This window comes from Narcine bancroftii, chromosome 11, assembly GCF_036971445.1.
Source record: "Narcine bancroftii isolate sNarBan1 chromosome 11, sNarBan1.hap1, whole genome shotgun sequence".
In the NCBI taxonomy this organism is placed as follows: domain Eukaryota; kingdom Metazoa; phylum Chordata; class Chondrichthyes; order Torpediniformes; family Narcinidae; genus Narcine; species Narcine bancroftii.
In genome coordinates this window covers 87477222-87494016 of record NC_091479.1, presented here as the reverse complement: position 1 = coordinate 87494016, position 16795 = coordinate 87477222, and the positions used below count along the sequence as shown (strand labels likewise).

General features: G+C 40.6%; 1 protein-coding gene across 1 annotated transcript in view; it reads right to left on the bottom strand.

Annotated features, from left to right (window-relative positions):
* The window catches only part of cftr (CF transmembrane conductance regulator), an 85511-nt gene extending 81894 nt beyond the window's left edge, over positions 1 to 3617 (bottom strand). The window contains exon 1 of the mRNA XM_069903891.1: positions 3565 to 3617. Within this exon, the coding sequence (XP_069759992.1) occupies positions 3565 to 3617 (53 nt within the window). The remainder of the gene's footprint in view (positions 1 to 3564) is intronic.
* Positions 3618 to 16795: the final 13178 nt, after the last annotated feature.

Genomic DNA, 16795 nt, shown 5'->3' with positions numbered 1-16795 from the left:
CGGAGTTGTTTTGGGTCAACACTCTGCATCAGGATGTCTCTTGTAACTCTAGATATCTGGTGTGTTTCCTTTGTCAGGGAATTGATTGGTTAAATCATTTACTCATCTGACATAAAAAAAATACATTCAAACACAAATAAATGACCTAAGTTATTAAATTAAAGTAAGTAAAAATAAGTAATTTCACTCCACTTTTTCCTCCTAATCTCCAGGCTAAGAATTACTATTTAAATAAACAGGGATTCTGAATCTGTGCCATCATGCAAGATCGCAAGGGAACAATGTTAGGACATTATTAACTGAGCAGTGCGAGAGAGAAACTGACACATTTCACTTTTGGCCTCACAAAATTACAGCGAGTTCAAGACTTCCAGAACAGGATTCTGTTAAGATCCACCAACCACAGGCAATGCAATTTGGCCCAATTGATCAAAAGATAAATAAAGTGAGAGCATTTGTCTAATCATTTTATAAACTGAAGATGTTCATTGTTCATAAATAATGTGGATGTGCAAAATATATTATTCAGGCTATATTGTATGTGAAGTCACATTTGATTCTGTGACGACATTCCAACCACCATAATAAGATCAAGCAGCGTACCAACAATGAGCAAGCAATGAGAAGTTGGAGGAACTCAGTGTGGTAGTGCAGGTAAACTAGTGCTGCCAATTGACATTAGACTGTATGTCATAAAGCAAATTCAATTTTGATCAGCAGAAATAAACCCCAACTTTCCTATTGCCACCATTTTCATTGCTTATAAAATCAAAAGCAATTTCAAGGTCTTTTGGTGATTGATTGTATTGCTCATCATTGGTGATAAGGGTGATATTTGCCGCAGGTAGAATAACTAATATTTCAAAAATGATCATGGATCTTTTTCTAATTCAGACTCAACCATTTCACCAGCCTTGACTGCCAATCAGGAGGGCCAAGCAATTCAGATAGTAAGAAATAAGCTTTTTCAATTACCCTGTTGCAAAACCGGCATGTGACGATTTTAAACAAGATAAAATAATCTTTAAAAAGTAATTATGCAGAACTATTCAATATTTATACTGCTGTGTTATACAAGGTATACTAAAATTTACTTTAAGGGATTTGCTTAAGATCAGAGGGGTAAGTTTTGGGGAGATATCAGATTAAAGATTTTTTTTTTTAAAAACGCAAAGTGTGGTAGATGCCTGGAATGCATTGCCAGCAGTGATGGTGGAGGCTGGTGCATTGGGGACATTTAAAAGACTCTTAAATAGGTGAATTGGAGGGTTATGGATGTGAGGAAGGGAAGGATTAGATTGTTGTGGAGTAGGTTTGCATAGGTTGGCACAACATCACAGATCAAAGGGCATGTTCTAAGCTGTTATTTCTATCTTTTATCTTTGACAACAGTGCGTGGTCAGAGGTTGTAAGAGTACTCTAGATGTGGAGCCTCTGGATCTGAGATTGCAATCTGCACAAAGCACAATGACCACTTGATCTTGTGGGGTGCCTCTCAGATATGAAACCACAGCTCCACCCTTTCTATCCTGAACAGACCAGCGCAGCAAAGAGTGGTTTCTAGCAACAAATGTCTGGCCACTTTTTATTCATCGTTCTGAGTACTGCAATGCAATGTGATTAGCTCAGAGTAAATTCAGTTTTGGTAATGACGTGCACTAATGAGATTGGTGGAGCTACATGTAAATATTTTTTAATATCACCAGGATGGTGGTGAGGGAGAAGATGCAAGAACAATTGTTTAACCTCCAGTTGAAAATGACTCATTTATTTCTATTCTGTTTCCTGTTCTTTAATTAATTCTCGACGCAACTCCCATTCACCTGAATTCTTATTTCAAGGAATGATTTTGCGTGTGGCATATCAAATGACAACTTAGTGAGAACATAGAAAACCAATGGAGTGAAGATTCATTTGCAATGAGGGGTTGCCTTATAAGAAGAAGCATGAAGAATGAGGGACGCTCTGAGTCTGCACCTCATAATTTTGTAAGCATTTATAAGATCATCCTATGCTTCAGGGAGAAAAACAATAATATTTCAAGTTTACCAGTTCCAGCAACATGCGCATGAATCTTTTCTGCACTCCTTCCAGCTTAATAATATCACTTCTCTCAATGAGGGATATAGACTGCACACAGAACTCCATGACATCCCTGCACCTGCCCTCAATGCGCTGATTGACGAAATAAGTGGCCCAAATACCTCCTTCAGCACCCTGTCCACCTACACTGCTACATGGCATACATAGACCCCAAAGTCTCTTTAACATTTGCCGAGCTCCTACCATTCACGGTGTCTGCCCTGCCATGGTTTAATCAACCAAAATACAACATTTCGTATTTCTCCGAGTCAAATTTCATCTGTCATGCCTTGGCTCATTTTCCCACTTTATCTAGATCCTGTGATATCAACTTCTATTTCATACCTTCTTGTGTTTGAGTCTCTGATTAAAATTTATAGGCTTAAAGGGTTTTTTTTCCAGGAAAAATGTTTTATGGACACACTGTGAACTGTAATTTTTTTCCCCCCACTGAGTCAATTCATTCAAAATGAAAATAAGTAATGGGTTTTGAATAGATTGTCACAGCCAGAGGCATTGTTTCATGGTTTGGGAATCTAGTTGGTGGAGTGTGTGGACAACGGTTTTGAAATTCCAAGATGGATTATTGAAAGAGATGCTGCCATTTAATTGATGGAACATGCTTAAAATTATGAGTTTAAGATTGTTTGGCAACTATTGTCATATTCTTTAAATAAGGGAGGGACAAATGATTGTCATAACGAGGCAGTTAATAGATTATTCTTTGAGATTTAGAACTATTTTTAACATTAACTATACAACCTTATGCGCTGCAGGATTGATCTTTAATTCACCTTGGGCACAATCAATATGTCATTCTTAAAAAATAAACCGACTTTACATCTCTCATAAATGCCTGCACTTGAAAAACCAACGGGCACATGATTTCTGCCCGACCATATACGTGCCGCATCACTAATTGTAACTCGCAATCAAGCCACAAATATTGTTCAAAACTTCAACAACTTAGTTATTTCCCCCCCAATAACAATCTTATACGTTCTTTTCTTTACTTCATTGATAAACTCGTGATTTTTCGCCCTCTGCACCTTCGGGGTTTACTCGTGTTATGCCTTAGAAATGTTTCCCATTAGGACTTAAAGGAACTCCCGAACAGACTCTGTTAATATGAAAGCTTCAACCTCGGCAGCCCTCGCGAAGTAATTAGCAAACAGTAGACTGGGAAATGTCCGTGAAAACGGTAGGAGTTGCTACCAGCAAATGAACTGTGAGAAATGTTTGAAGTTTCGAGTTTTTAAAAAAAATCTGCAAACTGTCCTCACAACTTCGAATAGATAAAAAGGCATACAATACTCAGCTCTAAGAATGCATCCGGGATGGGGCTGCCGGGGTAGTTCATCTCCGATTGGTCGAGAAAACTTTCGGCAGCTAAATATAAACTAAAAGTTTCACCTTTGCAAGTTCATTTCGCTGTGGAAACAAGAAAGTGTGTGCGAACGAGAGGGGGCTCGGAGTTCTTACCTGAAGAAGAGTTTGGAGAAGGCATTGGCTTTTTCTATGGGTGATCTCTGCATTGTTTCCTGGTGAAGAGGTTCGAATACCTGAGAGCAGAGGCTGCTTGGACCCCACCTTATTAACTCTGCCTGGTGATGTCACTGTTCAGCCCAGAGAGAGAGGGAGGGAGGGAAAAAGAGGGAGGGAGGGAAAGAGAGACATGCCCTAACCCTATGCGCCTTTCTCTCAATTACGAAATTTCTTTCGGCCACAAATTAAATTGGACTAAATTTCTATCATTTTGTGTATAACGAGAAATGATAAGTAAGGATACAGGATGGAGACGAGAATCTCCCAACGTCAACAAGACCCATAGTGGACTTTAGTAAGGAGAGAAGGAAGATCACACACCTGTCCGCACTGATGGAACTGAGGTTCAAGTTCCTGAGTCCACATATCAGAGGAGCTCTCCTGGTTCCAGCAGGAGAATACGCACCAATGCCTGTATTTTATAAAGTCTGGGGAGATTTGGCATATCCTCACATACTCCATCCAACCTCTGCAGGTTCACTGTGGAAAGTATACTGACTGGTTGCAGCATGGCTTGATTTGTTAATTCAAGAGTCAAATAGTGAAGACTGCATAAAGTAGCAAACATCCCCAAGTCCATCACAAGCTTCCACCTCCCATTCATTAAAGACATCGATGTGAGGCACTGCCTCAACAAGGCAGTCAGCATTTCAAAGGACCTCCATCATCCTGGTCACATCTCACTGCTACCTTCAGGAAGAAAAATACAGAAACCTGGACGCCTCTTGATTCAAAAAGTTTTTTTTCCAATAGCTCTTGAACCTCCCCTTACTATACTAAAAAATAAACTACTCTGGCACCACAAAAAGACTTGTTTGCACTATTGAACACCACTTATTCTTTGACTAACTGAATGTTTTCTATCTATTGATCTAGTTTTAAAAATTCCTGGGAGTCAGTATCTTGGAGATCCTTTCTTGGACCCAACACGAGTGTCATCGTGAAAAAAGCACGTCAGTGCCTCTACGTCCTCAGGAGTTTGCAGAGGTTCAGAATGACAGCTAAAACCTTGGCAAACTTCCACAGATAGGTGGTGGAAAATGTGGTGACTCTATGCATGATGGGGGCACCAATACCTCTGAGTGGGAAGTCCTGCAAAAAGAAATGGATAGAGCCCAGCACTTTCCCCAACATCAAGAAAATCTACATGAAATGATCACGTCAGAGTGCAGCACCAATGATCAAGGATCCACGTCACCCAACACATGCTCTGTTCTTGCTGCTGTCACGTAAGAAGAGATAAAGGTGCCACAAGACTTGTACCACCAGGTTCAGGAACAGCTGCTACCCTACCACCATCAAATTCTGAACAATTCTCAATCAAACTCATTTAAGGAATCTGACTTTGCTCATTATTCAGTATCAGAATCAGGTTTATTGTCATGAACATGTGTCACAAAATTTGTTGTCTTGCAGTCTCATTGTTGTGAATTACAGGTGCAAAAATTGCTATAAATTACAGTTCCATAAATACAAAATTTAAAAAGTAAATAATGAATGCAAAAAGAGAAAGAAAATGAGTTAATTGTCCATTCAGACATCTAATGGTGGAGGAGCAGAAGCTGTTTTTGGAACATTGGTTATGCACTTTCAGGCTCCTGTACCTCCTTCCTGATGGTAGCAGTGAGAAAAGGACATGGCCTGGGTGGTGAGGGATTTATTTGATGATAGAGGCTGCTTTCTTGAGACACCGACTCTTAAAGTTGTCCTAATGGAGTGAAGATTCATGATCGCGATGGCACTGGCTGGGTTTACAATTCTCTGTAGCTTTTTCCTGTCCTGTCCATACAAGAAGTGATGCAACCAGTCACAATGATCTTCAAAGTCCAAGTCTTTGATGACATACCAAATATCTTCAAAGTCCTTACGAAATATAGATGCTGACGTGTCTTGTTCATGATTGCTTCAACATGATGGCCCCAGGATAGATCTTCAGACATCTACTGTGATGAAATGCTTTGAGAGGTTGGTCATGGGCAGAATTATTCTAAGCAAATGACTGCAATTTACCCATCACCACAATGGCTCCACAGCAGACGCAATATTGCTGGCTCTCCACTCAGCTTTGGATCACCTCAAAAAAGCAACTCATACATACAGTTGCTCTTCATCAAATACAGCTCAGCCTTCAACTCCATTATTCCCTCAATACTGGTCCACAAGCTCCAAACCCTGGGCCTCTGCATTGGATCCTTAGAAGACCAGTCAGTACAAATTGGAAACAATGTCTATTCCTCACTGATGATTAGCATAGGAGCACCTCAAGCCCACTGATCTACTAACTATACACACATGACTATGTGGCCAGGCACAATTCCAATGCTATCTACAAATTTGCCAATGACACCACGGTTGTCAACTGATTCAGAAATGGCAATGAGAAAGTGTACTGGAGGGAGATAGATCAGCTCGTTGAGTGATGTCACACCAACAACCTTGTACTCAATGTTAGCAAAACCAAGGAGATGATTGTGGACTTCAGGAGGAAGTCAGGAGAACACGATACAGTCCTCATCAAGGGCTCAGTAGTGGAGAGGGTCAAGAACTTCAAATTCTTGGGTGTCAACCTCTCTGAGGTTCTGTCCCAGAGCCTCCATGTCAATGCAATCATGAAAAAGGCACACCAGTGACTATACTTTGTGAGGTGTTTGAGGAGATTCGGTATGTCACTGAAGACTTTTGGCAACTTCTACAGCTGTACCGTGGAGAGCATTCTGGATGGTTGCATCACTGTCTGGTTGGAAAGTGCAAATGCTCAGGACAAGAAAAGACTCCAGAGAGTTGTTAACTCAGCCTGCGACTTCACTAGACTTCACTCCATCAAGGACATCTACAAAAGGCAGTGTCTTAAGAAAGCAGCCTCTATCCTCAATGTCCCTCACAACCCAGGCCATTCCTTTTTCACTCTGCTACCATCAGGAAAAATGTACAGGAGCCTGAAGACCAGCAGTCAGCAGCACAACGACAGCTTCTTCCCCACCGCCATCAGATTCCTGAATGATCAATGAACCAAAGACATGACCTTACTTTGACTTTTTGTGCACTGTTTTTTATTTATTTTTGTAAGGTGGTTCATAAAAAATGTTTGCACTGTGATGTAGCCACAAAATAATGAATTGCATGACTTGTTCAAGACAATAAATTCTGATTCTGATTCTGAGATGTTGACACCCAGGAATTTGATGTTCTTAACCCCACGGCTGACCCCTCAATGAGGACTGGTTTGTGTTCTCCTGGTTTTCCCTTCCTGAATTCCACAACCATTTCCTTAGTTTGGCTAATGTTGAGTACAAGGTTGTTATGACACCATTCAACGAGCTGATCTATATCTATCCAGTACACGTCCTCATTGCCATCTGTGATTCTATCAACAACCGTAGCATCATTGGCAAATTTATAGATGGCATTTAAATGGAACCTCGCCACATAGTGATGGGTGTAGAGAGAGTAGGTCAGTGGGCTAAGCACACATCCTTGAGGTGCCACTGGTATTGATTGTCAGTGAGGAAGAGATGTTGTTACCAATCCACACTGACTGTGGTCTACTGATGAGATAGTCAAAGATCCAGTTGCAGGGGGAAGTGCAGAGGCCCAGGTATTGTAGCTTGCTGACCAGTACTGAGGGAATAATGACATTGAAAGCTGAGCTAGAATCAATGAAAAACAGCCTCAGGTACATATTGCTGTTGGTCCAGGTGATCCAGGGCTGAGTGGAGAGCAAATTAAATTGCATCTGCTTTTGAGTGATTTTGACAGTAGGCAAATTGCTCTCATTCCAGATATTTTCTTAGGTACCAGTTAATTCTGGCCATGACGAACCTGTCAAAGCATTTCATTACAGTAGATGTGAGTGCTACTGAGTGATAGTTATTGAGGCAGTTCAATTTTATTGAATACTTATTTTCTTTATTACACAGTTTGTTTACATTTCCCTCTTCTGTACATTTTTCTTTTCTTGAGTAATTTGTTTGCACTACCAATAAGTAGAAATTCTGCCTGGCCTGCAGAAATAAAGAATCCCAGGGTTGCATGTGATATCATGTATCTACTCTGACAATAGATTTCAGATTTATTGTCAGAGTGCATACATGACATCACATACAACCCTGAGATTCTTTTTTCTACAGTTGAGGCAGAATTACCACTTATTGGTAGTGCAAAAATAAACTGTAACACCGTGAAACAAAAATAAACTGTAACAGCATGAAAACAAATAAAGAACCATAAACAGATAACAAATGTAAACAAACTGACTGTGCAATACAGAGAGGATTTTGAGAAAATCAGTAAAGTGTACAAGCAAGAGACCTTAAATGAGTCTCTCATTTAGTTTGTTGTTGAAGAGTCTGATGGTGGAGAGGTAGTTGTTGTTCCTGAACCTGGTGGTGCGAGTCATGTGGCACTTATACCTCTTTTCTAATGGCAGTAGCAAGAACAGAGCATGTGCTGGGTGGGGTGGATCCTTGATTGTTGCTGCTGCTCTCTGATGGCAACATTCCCTATAGATCTTCTTAGTGTTGGGGAGGGTTTTGTGATGCCCTGGGCTGTGTCCACTGCCTTTGCAGGGGTTTATACTCAGGGGTATTGGTGTCACCCATACCAGACCATGATGCAGCCAGTCAGTATACTTTCCACCACATATCTGTAGAAATGTTCCAGGGTATCTTTTATCATACCAAACCTCTGCAAACTCCCGAGGAAGTCGATGCGCTGAAATGCTTGCTTCATGATGCCATTAGTGTGATGGGTCCAGGAAAGATCCTCCAAGGTAGTGACTCCCAAGAATTTAACTTTTCTCACTTCTCCACATCTGACCCCTCCCCACCCCCACCACCAATGATTACTGGGTTGTACACACCTGGTTTTCCCTTCCTGAAGTCAACAATCAGCTGCTTAGTTTTGGAGACAGAGTGTAAAGTTGTTGCTGGTGCACCATTCAGCCAAGTTTTCAATCTCCCTCCTGCTGACTCCTAAACCTACTACCAGTGTCGGCTCCAAGGGGGGGCCTTTGCAGGCATTCCCCTCACAAATATTGTGACCCCCCCCACCCAGCCATTGCCCCTAAATGAGGTATTGTGACCCACAGCTTAGTGTCGCTAATGTCTAGACTCTAGCATCACTAGTCTCCATGCAATAAAAGTAGCACATTTGTTTGCTACGATGGAGGGATGGGGAAGGTGGCAGTGCTGAGGCACGGAGGTGGTTTATGGTAGGTAGCACCACCCACCCCCCTACCCCGGCTAAGCAAATTTTTGAAGGTCAGATTATGACCCCCGTTGAGATTTGTTCTGGCGCCAACCCTGCTACCACCAGCAAATTTATAGATGGTGTTATTGTCATACCGAGCCACATGGTCATAGGTGTAAAGTGAGTAGAGCTGGGAGCTAAGAATGCTGTCCTGTAGTGTTTCGATACTGATGGAGATTGTGGAGGAGATATTCTTATCCATCACTGATTGTGGTCTGGAGATGAAATCCATGATCCACTCATGCAGTGGAGCATTGAGTCCCAGGTCTTGGAGTTTGCTGATCAGTTTTGAGCAGATGGTGGTGTTAAATGCCAAATAATAGTCCATAAAGAGCATCCTGATGCACGCATCGTTGCTGTCCAGGTGTTCCAGGGCTCCGAGGCGCCGCCCATGAAGCTGTCCCTTTCAGATGGTCAGTGAGATTGAATCTACAGTAGACCTGTTGACAACCGTGGTGTCATTGGCAAATTTGTAGATAGCATTGGAATTGTGCCTGGCCACATAGACATGAGTGTATAGTTAGTAGATCAGTGGGCTTGAGGTGCACCTGTGCTGATCATCAGTGAGGAAGAGACATTGTTTCCAATTTGTACTGACTGGTCTTCTAAGGATGCAGTGCAGAGGCCCAGGGTTTGGAGCTTGTGGACCAGTATTGAGGGAATAATGGAGTTGAAGGCTGAGCTGTATTTGATGAACTGTATGTATGAGTTGCTAAGACAGGAGCTTCAACACCAGGCTTTCAAAACACATCATCATTGTTGATGTAAGTGCGACTGGTCAATAGTCATTAAGGCAGGTTACTACATGCCCACCTATAAATCTGAACCTTGAATTTTTGAACTTTATATTTATTGTTTTTCCATATTGTGGGAATTCAATGCATTCCTTTAGAGATGTATTATTTTTAAAATCTACCCGTGAGGTGGCAGCAAGTAAGAATTTCAGTGCCTTGTATTTATGTATATGACATTAAATTCATTATCATTAATCGGCATTATATGGAGTTAGTTCAAGGATGGTGTTACTTTCATTCTAATAACTATAAATCTCACATAATTGTTTAGGAGGGAAAAAGTGGTTGGTCTTTTCCCATTGGTGTATGCGTACACCAAGAGATACCACTTCTTTCACCCTTCGGCCTACTGGTTCTGATGGGAGTGGAAACGTTATCTGGAAAGTCACTTAACCTGGTATGTTACATCTCATCGCTCACTTGTTCGAGAGACCCGATGCTTAAATTGCTAGTGTCACATTGAGGTGTGAAAATTATTTTAACAAAACGTGGTCAACAGTTATAATTTTCCTGCAAAAAGCTTACTTTAGCAACAACCAGCTTACAAATCATGTCCGCAAAGTATTTCATTTGTGAGCCCCACTTGCCACTTCACTATTTTGACGCAGCAGAAAGTATATAACGTGGTGCCCCTTTTATTGAAGAACTTTTCAAACGGCAATATATCAATTTCACTGTGTCAGCATTCACCGGAGCGATGAATTAATTCCAAAGTGTAACTGGAGTCGAGAATATCCACAGCCAGACAGACAATTACAATCCGTTTCTTTCTGAGACATTGACTATCGGTTGCCTTCCGCGGATGCTGCCTGGCCTGCGGAGTTCCTCCTGTATTTTGTGTGTTGCTTGAATTAGGGCAGCATTTCTGATTAGATTTATTTTCCATTTTTGGTGAAGTTAAAGAACTCTTTTCGTGTTTGGCCATACTATTATAGGGTGATCCAAAAGGCACTTTCAGGTGGCCAAAATCCCCCCCATGGAAAGCCGCATATTATGGAGGCCACTTGAAAGCACAGGAGGCGCATGGGAGGCGAGCTTTGTAACCCTCCTCCGGGAGGGATAATCACCCAGGTCCTCCCTGGCACATGAATGCAGCCGCCTGAAAGCAGCTGCTAAGGGGATGACAGCGAGTGCCTGACAGCTCCCCTCCCAGCTGCCCCTGCCCCCTGGCATGGGACGTCAGGGCAGGGGCAGCCAGCATGGGCTGTCAGCACCGATCCTGTTGCTCCGCTCTCTCCCCACAGCCCCCACACTGCGAGGCGGCCGGTGTGGGGATGCCCCGCGCAGGACGTCCCCACACGGATCCCGCTCTGTCCCAACAGCCTGATATCAGTCCCCACACTGTTAGGCGTGGGATGTCCCCGTGCTGACAGCCCGCGATGACTGTCCCAGCTCTGACAGCCAGCCATCCCAAACCTGACAGCCCAAAGGGACAGGAGCCGGAGAGCGCTCCGAGGCGCCTCCCATGAAGCTGTCCCTTTCAGATGGCCGGCGCTGCCACCTGCCACAGGTCTGAATCCGCTTCTGCAGGCGCATTCTTGGCAGAGAAGGCACCTGAAGAAGCCTAACACTTTATTGATGCCTTCAGCAGAAGTTAACTATTGCCATTTTCAACAGAAATGTCTTCAAACCAGACATGCCTGGACTGGCAGGATGCATTCCGTTTTATTTATTTGTGCCCCAGGACTATTCCCAAGTCCAGGACTATTCCCAAGTCCAGCAATATTGTTCAAGCGTTAATACAAGCCAAAGGAACAATCAGTGTGCGGGAGATCGTGGACTGCGAACGCAGCATTAATGGCTGGTATCATACAAGCGCGAATAAACGGGCAACCTCAAGATCGACACTGGTTTAAGCGAAGTTTAGAGTTTAATGTTGTTTTGCTGTTTTTATAAGTTTGCAAAATGTTCTCCAGCATCGAAGTGAACGTTTGAATGACAACTTTTTTTTGTGGCTTCAGATTTACACTTCAAACTACATGCAGTACTTTAACATAATTTCAAGACACAACTTTAGAGGGAAATATTTTCTGATTGGTATAATAGACACAGCGGTTGATTCCATTAGCGAGTGACACAAAGGAATGATAAAGAAAAAAAAAGAGGTTGTTCTCAAATCTACCGAGTCTACGCATGCCCGTTATTCCTTTAGAAGACAAATTTAAAAAACTTATTACCATTTCAATATCTGACTTTTTGCCCGAAGTATATCTTCATAAGATGTAAACTGTAATCGATACTTCAATTGGACTATTAACTCGAATGCTCGCCCAAGGATAATCCATCCTGCTACTTTGTGTTTCTCTTATATAAAAGGTTACTGATTCGCCTGTGCAGTCAGAAGTTTGTTGTCCTGTAATTGGCTAGCAAACATTTAGATCTTTGTTTTCATGAGCCTTTACTTTCAAATAGCGTTTGCAAACATTTTAGTGATCACCGGCAGTGCTGTCTGTGGGGGTTTATTAAGAAGGGACAAAAGGGGAGAAGCTAGTTAATTTAAAATAGAACCAGCCTCAAAAAAAAGTTTATATATCATCTCCATTAAAACCGCAATCTGCCAGTTAACTGCGGGATTCCATTTAAGAAATTTGCTTTGGAAATTGTCAAGGCTATCCCTTCCACTGACATTTATATATCGATTCTTTTCCACCAATACATTAAAGCCATTGAAACCAACTATTCTGATTCCATACCACTGTAACTATGCAGGGGTAGGCAAAAAATACTAAAATAAAACATCTTGCTGGAGGAACTCATAGGTTGACCAGCATCTGTGGTGGGGAGTGGGTGGTGGGGGAGAAAGGTTTGTTCAATATCTCCATCAAGACAGTCTTGTGTCTCCAAAAGACAATAAATAAATGCTTGTGTTAATCCCTACTCAATGAAATCCTGACAATGAGATCAGGAATTCAGAAAAGGCATTAAAAGTTAGTCTCCTGCATTAACTAACTCATCTTTAAAGACATCCCATATTACACAGTTTCCAACTAATATGCCAATTCATATTCAGGTTTGTCTATCCAAGAAGCCATCCTCAACACTGTAACAAATTATGGGTTTTTTTGGGGTGTCTCATGTTTTGCGCTTGAACCCCCTTGGATCACCCACTAGTATTTGAATATTCAGAGATTTTTCCATTCCATATGCAAATATGGAATTCTTCAAAGCCTCAAATTCTGAAGCTAAATAAATAATTATAACTACTGGAACTGTACTTAATTGCTTATACAGTATTTGTGCTTGAAAAGTATAAAGCACCACTACTACTGAGTATCAGTAGAGGAGAAACATCTCTGGAAAATCTGCTCTTGATGAATAAAAATATATTACATCTATCAGCTTCAGTCTCCATGTGGCTCAGTCACAATACTGCTTCCAGCGATAGTTGTATAACCTCATCAGGATTCACTATTCATCAAAAATTGGGGAAAATCAGAGAATTGTTAAATATCCTGGTCAGATCGTTTACTGAGTTAGTTAATTCAATGCAGTTGGTGCAAAATAAGTTACACCTATCACCCTCTCCCCCCACTCTAATTGCATGCATTGAAAACAAATTGGATACCACTTGGATGCTTCTATGTCTGTTCCGCATGTGGGTCCTATAGTTAATAAATCACATTTACTGGGTAACTACTGTGATCTGATGTTCAAATACCCTTTTACTTAATTGACCAATGAATATGCTGTGCACTAAAGTCAATGATGATGTCATTGCTGATGTCCATCTTCATTCATGTGAGAAGTGGCCCACCTTTCCCAGGTCTCCACATGAAGGATTATTTGAAAAGGGGAGTATTGTGCAAGTTAGAGGTAGACATTTAGCTTGCAGATGTGGAGTGTAAACCCCAACCTTTGGTATCCATCAGTGCTTAAAAGGTATATTGTATTTGAAAAGTATGGTTGTATTTGGCATCAGCTGCATTTGCAGAAGAGTTAAAAACTTCTACCACCTTTCATATTAAGAAAATTTTGCTTACTTCAAAAAAGCCATAGTGCAAAAATCAAATTATAGCAGCAAATTGCTTTAATGACTTGAATGGTTACAGTTACAATGTTCTTAAAGTTTTGTATTAAAATTTTGCAAGCTTTTTTCATACCTTATGAAATACAAAAGTCTGCATACTGATTGTAGTAAAAACACACTGAAATGCTGAATGAATTCAGCTGGTCTTTCTGTATCCATAGGAGACAAAGATATATTGCTGCATTTTGGGTCTGAGCCCTTCTTCAAGGTGTAAGCAGAATCAATGTAAATTCTCAATAAAAATTTAAAAGCAGCAGACACTGTAAATCCGAAATAACCAAAAATGCTGAAAAACTCAGCATCTGTGGAAAGAGAGATGGTTAACAATGAAAGTCAAAGACTGGCCAACTTGATTTACAAACTGCAGATGGTTTAAGCATGTATCTCTTCCTTCTCTGCCTCACCCCATGTGTTCCTGTCAGCATTGGAGCAATAAGAGGACAAGAGACACACAAGCACACAATTTCTGACTTGCAACCACTAATGCAAGCACTGCATTAATTGAGAGGACATCACAGGATTTGGGCATGTACCTAGAGAGCTGGTAGGTATGACTGAATTGCATTAAGGTAAGGATGGTGAAGGCACCAAAGAACTTGAGAAAACAAAGTCACGCATACGCCCTGCTACAGAAGAGTCATATTGGTGACCTCCATGAGCCAATCTACAGAAGAAAGCAAAATATGCATATTGAAGTGTTTGGTGCAGGTAAAAGTCAAGCAACAACTCTACACAGAGTTTAATCCAAAATGAAAACAGAACAGAATCCAAGAGAAAGGAGAGGCAGGAGATAGAAATTTTCAAGGTGGATCTTAATCTTGGTTCGGCTTGGTTCAACAAATTAACCAGCTCAAGATGTCCGAGAAGATAACTACGGCAATCTGCCAATCCGTGCTGCTGCTTATTAGCTATTCCATTTCCTCTGTTGTACGTCATATTTTTAAGTAATGCAATTGTGATATATATACAAATTAAACATCTTTGCCACATATGGAATGCTGAGTGACTTGATGAGTTTCTCCAGCACTTTTGTGTATTGAATGACAATCGCAGCATTTGCAGACTTTCTTGTTTAACTTCAACCAGTAAGGTTCACTCAGGCAATCTGTGCAATTCTGGCAAGTTTAAGGATAAGATTTGCTCCTCCAATTGTGGAGAAATGTATTCTCTTCAAAAAACATCCCGCTCTGTATGTCCTTTGGCCTTTTACCCAGTCACATGATATTCCTATGGAAGAGACTCATAATGGACCAAAGTCAGGGAAAGGGCATCTTATTTGCACAGAAGCTTTTTAAAACCTGATACACATTCCTTTTAGATGTTCCAACTTAAAATAAATCTAGAAATCAAGGAACATTTATGGAGAGTTATAGCTGTTGTGACTTTGAATGACCCACATAGAGGCTGGAGCTGTAGATGTAAAAGGTAATTCATCAATGCAAGCGGATGTTCAGGAAGAAACAAGATGGAGAATCTCTCTGAAGAACTTCCCGACATCTTGACTTTTTTAATGCTCTTAACTACAAAGATAATAGCATTTCATTATATTTGAGATCTTATGTGGAAAAATAAATTTATATTTGTGTAAGTTACAAAACAGTCTACTAAGGAATTGTAACATGGGCAAAATTACTTATTTTTGTCAAGAGTGCTTCTTGCTGTAAAGTGTAAGTCAGAAAATACTGCATGTCTGAATTAATCAGTATTGAATACTGCATATTCAGAATCTCTTGTTTGTATGTTGATAAACACAATTCCAGCATTTTTCATATTCTTTAAATGGTAAGGAAGACAAATATCCTTTTTAGAGAATCAATTACTGAATATTGCATTTAAAGGAAGTACACTGATATCTTCTTTTAATAGATCATTTTCATGCCAGGAGTATCACCAATGCAGAATTTGAGTGAACAACAGAATCCAGTGATGGAGTCATGTGTTCATCAATGGTATTTAAATGTTTCAATTAGATTTAATCTCCAACAGAACAATATGGTCTCTTGTCACTTAACATGTCAATTTTAAATTACTAGTTCCTCGCATTCTTCTAAAAAGCAAGTGTTGGGAATGAGGAATGAAGCAACCACTTAAAGCATACAGACAGGGATATGAAAGAACAAATAATCTATTTAGATCATTAAATAAACGGACATAGGTATTTTCAAGTGGTTAAGAAAAACTATTGATTTAACGTGATGTTAGTTGTTAAATTTCGGTTCCCATTCCAAAGACTACAGCAATTCTTAAAGAATAATGTTTTTCCAGAGGCTCTGATTATAAGATAAGCCATTAAATTGAAGTTCTCTGACACAAAGAAAAAGAAATGAGTGGCAAAGGTTATTGAACTCTGATCAGTGGCATGAGTAGTTTTGGAACATGAAACATAGAACCAGAGAATATTACAGCACCAAAAAACCAGTCCTTCAGCTCTCTAGTCTATGCTGGACTATTATTCTGTCTAGTTTCATTGACCTGCACCCAGTCCATATCCCTCCATACCCCTCCCATCCATGTATGTCCAAATTTTGCTTAAATGTTAAAATTGAGCTCATATTCACCATTTCAGCTGACAGCTCATTCCATAATCTCACCACTGTGAAGAAATTCCCCTTAATATTCCCCCTAAACTTCTTTCCTTACACTTCTTAACCCACATCCTCTAGATTGTATCTTACCCATCCTCAGTGGAAAAAGACTACCTGTATTTACTCTATCTATGCCTGAAATAATTTTGTGTACCTTTATCAAATCACCCCTCGTTCTTCTACGCTTGAGGGAATAAAGTCCTAACTTTTCTTTGTAACTCAGTTCCTGAAGTCCTGGTAATATTTCACTGATATCTTTCCTATAGTTAAGTGACCAAAACTGCACACAATACTCCAAATTTGGTTTCCCCAATGTTTTATAGAACTTGACCATAACATCCCAACTCCTTTCCTCAATGCAGATGCTCCTTGACCTACGATGGGGTTACGTTCCAATGCACCCATCATAATTGGAAAAATAGTATGCGGTAGCACACCTCCTGAACATCATAGCCAAGCCTAACTTAAAGGTGTTCAGAACACTTACAGCTGGGCAAATGTATCTAAAACAAAGC